This window comes from Montipora capricornis, chromosome 13 (genome assembly GCF_036669925.1).
Source record: "Montipora capricornis isolate CH-2021 chromosome 13, ASM3666992v2, whole genome shotgun sequence".
Classification (NCBI taxonomy): domain Eukaryota; kingdom Metazoa; phylum Cnidaria; class Anthozoa; order Scleractinia; family Acroporidae; genus Montipora; species Montipora capricornis.
Window position 1 is genome coordinate 38,635,117 of NC_090895.1, and position 2,500 is coordinate 38,637,616.

The window sequence follows — 2,500 nt, forward strand, 5'->3', positions numbered from 1 at the left end:
TCCGCCATCCCGGTACGGTCGTTCCAATACTATGATCTTTCCCCTTCACTTAAAGTGCCCCTGTGATCAAAAAAACCACTTCCTTTTTTCCTTCAGATTTTGAAAGTTTGTTTGCTTAACACCTGACTGGCAAAATTTTGAGCTTTGATTTTTATCCAAAGGCCGTTTACTTTGAGTGCAAGTTTTAGATTTCACGGTCCGCCATTACTCACGTTCAAAACTGACCGATTGGACCTCAGACGGTTGGATCCAGGGACAAGTGACGTCAGAGGCTCACTAGCTTAAAATTTCAGCGTGTGAACGCAGCTTATTATGTATGCAAAGCGTGAGTTTAAAAGTCTAAAAGCCCAAAACCCCCGTGCTGCATATTAATTCTGCGGCGTACACACGTGTTGCATTTTTAAACTAGTGAGCCTTTGACGTCATTTTCTCCTCGATCCAGCTCTCTCAAGAACATAATGTTGGTAATGGCGGACCATTAAATAGGAAAATTACAGTTAAAATAAAGACGTGACTTTTTCAAATCAAGGCTTAAAACGTGGGTCACTTAGTGTTTTGTTAACATAGTTTTGAAATCCAAAGAAAAATATGAATTGATTTTTTGTTCACAGGGGCACTTTAACCCTCCCCTTGAAGTATTTCCCAAAGCCTCACATTCAAAATGAGGGTGTTTGATAAATGACATTTTTTTCTAGCATTAAAAAGCCAACTATTTTCTTAAAGGAAGAGGATATGCGTTCAATTTAAAGGTATCTACCTGTTTGTTTGACAGTGATGCTTCGTCTCTGGGAGAACCACAAGCGCTACAAAAGAAAAAATTGAGAACGATAAGAAACAATCTTCTTGTTCTAGGACTGGACTTCAAGGGTTTTCAGCCAGCTAGTTCGCGGGAACACTCTTAAAAAGCCCGAAAAAGTCTAAATCGTAGCAAGCAGTTATATTTGAAGGAAACGTTTTCGGGTTAGAAGCCCACGAGACAAACGTGTTTTAGCAAAAGAAAATAACAAGCAGAGAGGGAGAGTATGGGTTAGGACTAAACACTGTACCATTCAATAAAGTTACTTTAGAAACGTAAGATGTATTCCCCTTAACGTACGCAATTAACTGTGAATGTGTCATAGCACCTCACTCAGAAAGCCACTTTTAATTCCCTGAGAAAAAAAATGCCTCTTAGCAATGCGGACGCCTCCGACAACACACTTTTGTTTATGGTTAACATGTTATTACTTACTTTGCGTTTGAATTTTTTCAACCACACTTTCGTTGCTGCAAATGAAGATAAGGCGCACCGTTAAAATTGAAAGAAAGTGTTCCTTGTAAGAACAAAATTAGCAAAATCTCTGTTAACGGAAATCAATGAATGGGAGAGAGGCTGGCACAGTGATGAGAGCACTTGCCTTGCACAAATGTGGCCCGAGATCGATTCCTGGAGTCGACGCCACATGTGGGTTGAGTTTGTTGGTTCTCTACTTTGCTGCGAGAGGTTTTGAGCCGGGTACTCCGGTTTTCCTCTCTCCACAAAAACCAACATTTGATTTGTTTTGAAATTTCAGTTGATTTGTCCCCCAAATCGATCAGTAGAGCACTCGGGCTAGGCTAAATAACCTTGAGACTATTATTATTATTATTATTATTATTATTATTATTATTATTGATGTGATGTTGCTTTTTCTTTTGATTGTGGATGAATTTTCTGATGACAAATTTAAGACGCAGTAGTAGTAGTAGTAGTAGTAGTAGTAGTAGTAGTAGTAGTAGTAGTAGTAGTAGTAGTAGTAGTATGATGGTAGACTTTATTGGTAAAATCATTCAGTGTATATATCAACATCATAGTGGGCACAGCCTAGGCAGTGTGGACTACAATATAAAATATATGTATGTACACGTTGTATATGTTAATATAAATCTAAGATAATGAAAAGTAGTGAAAATGCACTCTTGAATACGATAAATATACTAAAAAAACGACATTATTCACGTACTTAAAAAGTCTCAGTATGATAAAGCTAAAATCTGCTCTTTCAACTATTATATCGCTATATTCATGCATTTACATAATTACAAGCACGAAAATCTCTTTACAATTTCACAGTTCCGTGAAATAACACATTTCTGGGACCGATCAATTGTTAACCTTCCTACTTTCGGCCCAAATAACAGATTCAGTTCTTTGTCTAGGTCTTTGTAGTATGCACCAAGATAGTCAAATACTATGGTGATAAGCTTCACTTTGTAACCTGGAGACATATATTATTATTATTATTATTATTATTATTATTATTATTATTACTACTACTACTATTAAGGACAATATAGGGTGTGCATCGAATAAGGTGCATTACTCGATATAAGTGATCTTTGTACCTGTTTCTTCCTTGTTGCCATTGACAATGGTCCTCGTTTTGTCCTGAAAACGAGAGTAAAATGTGCAAAAACAAAATTCAGATCCAAGCTAGTAAAGAAACTTTGATGGAGTATGGTCACCTGGGTTATCGAAGTA

General features: G+C 36.9%; 1 protein-coding gene across 1 annotated transcript in view; it reads right to left on the reverse strand.

Annotated features, from left to right (window-relative positions):
- Positions 1-2,500, reverse strand: part of LOC138028256 (uncharacterized) — a 53,445-nt gene that overhangs the window by 32,959 nt on the left and 17,986 nt on the right. The window contains exons 7-9 of the mRNA XM_068875727.1: positions 2,365-2,407; positions 1,232-1,266; positions 758-803 (exon numbers count right to left, since the gene is read on the reverse strand). Coding sequence (XP_068731828.1) covers positions 758-803; positions 1,232-1,266; positions 2,365-2,407 — 124 coding nt within the window. The remainder of the gene's footprint in view (positions 1-757; positions 804-1,231; positions 1,267-2,364; positions 2,408-2,500) is intronic.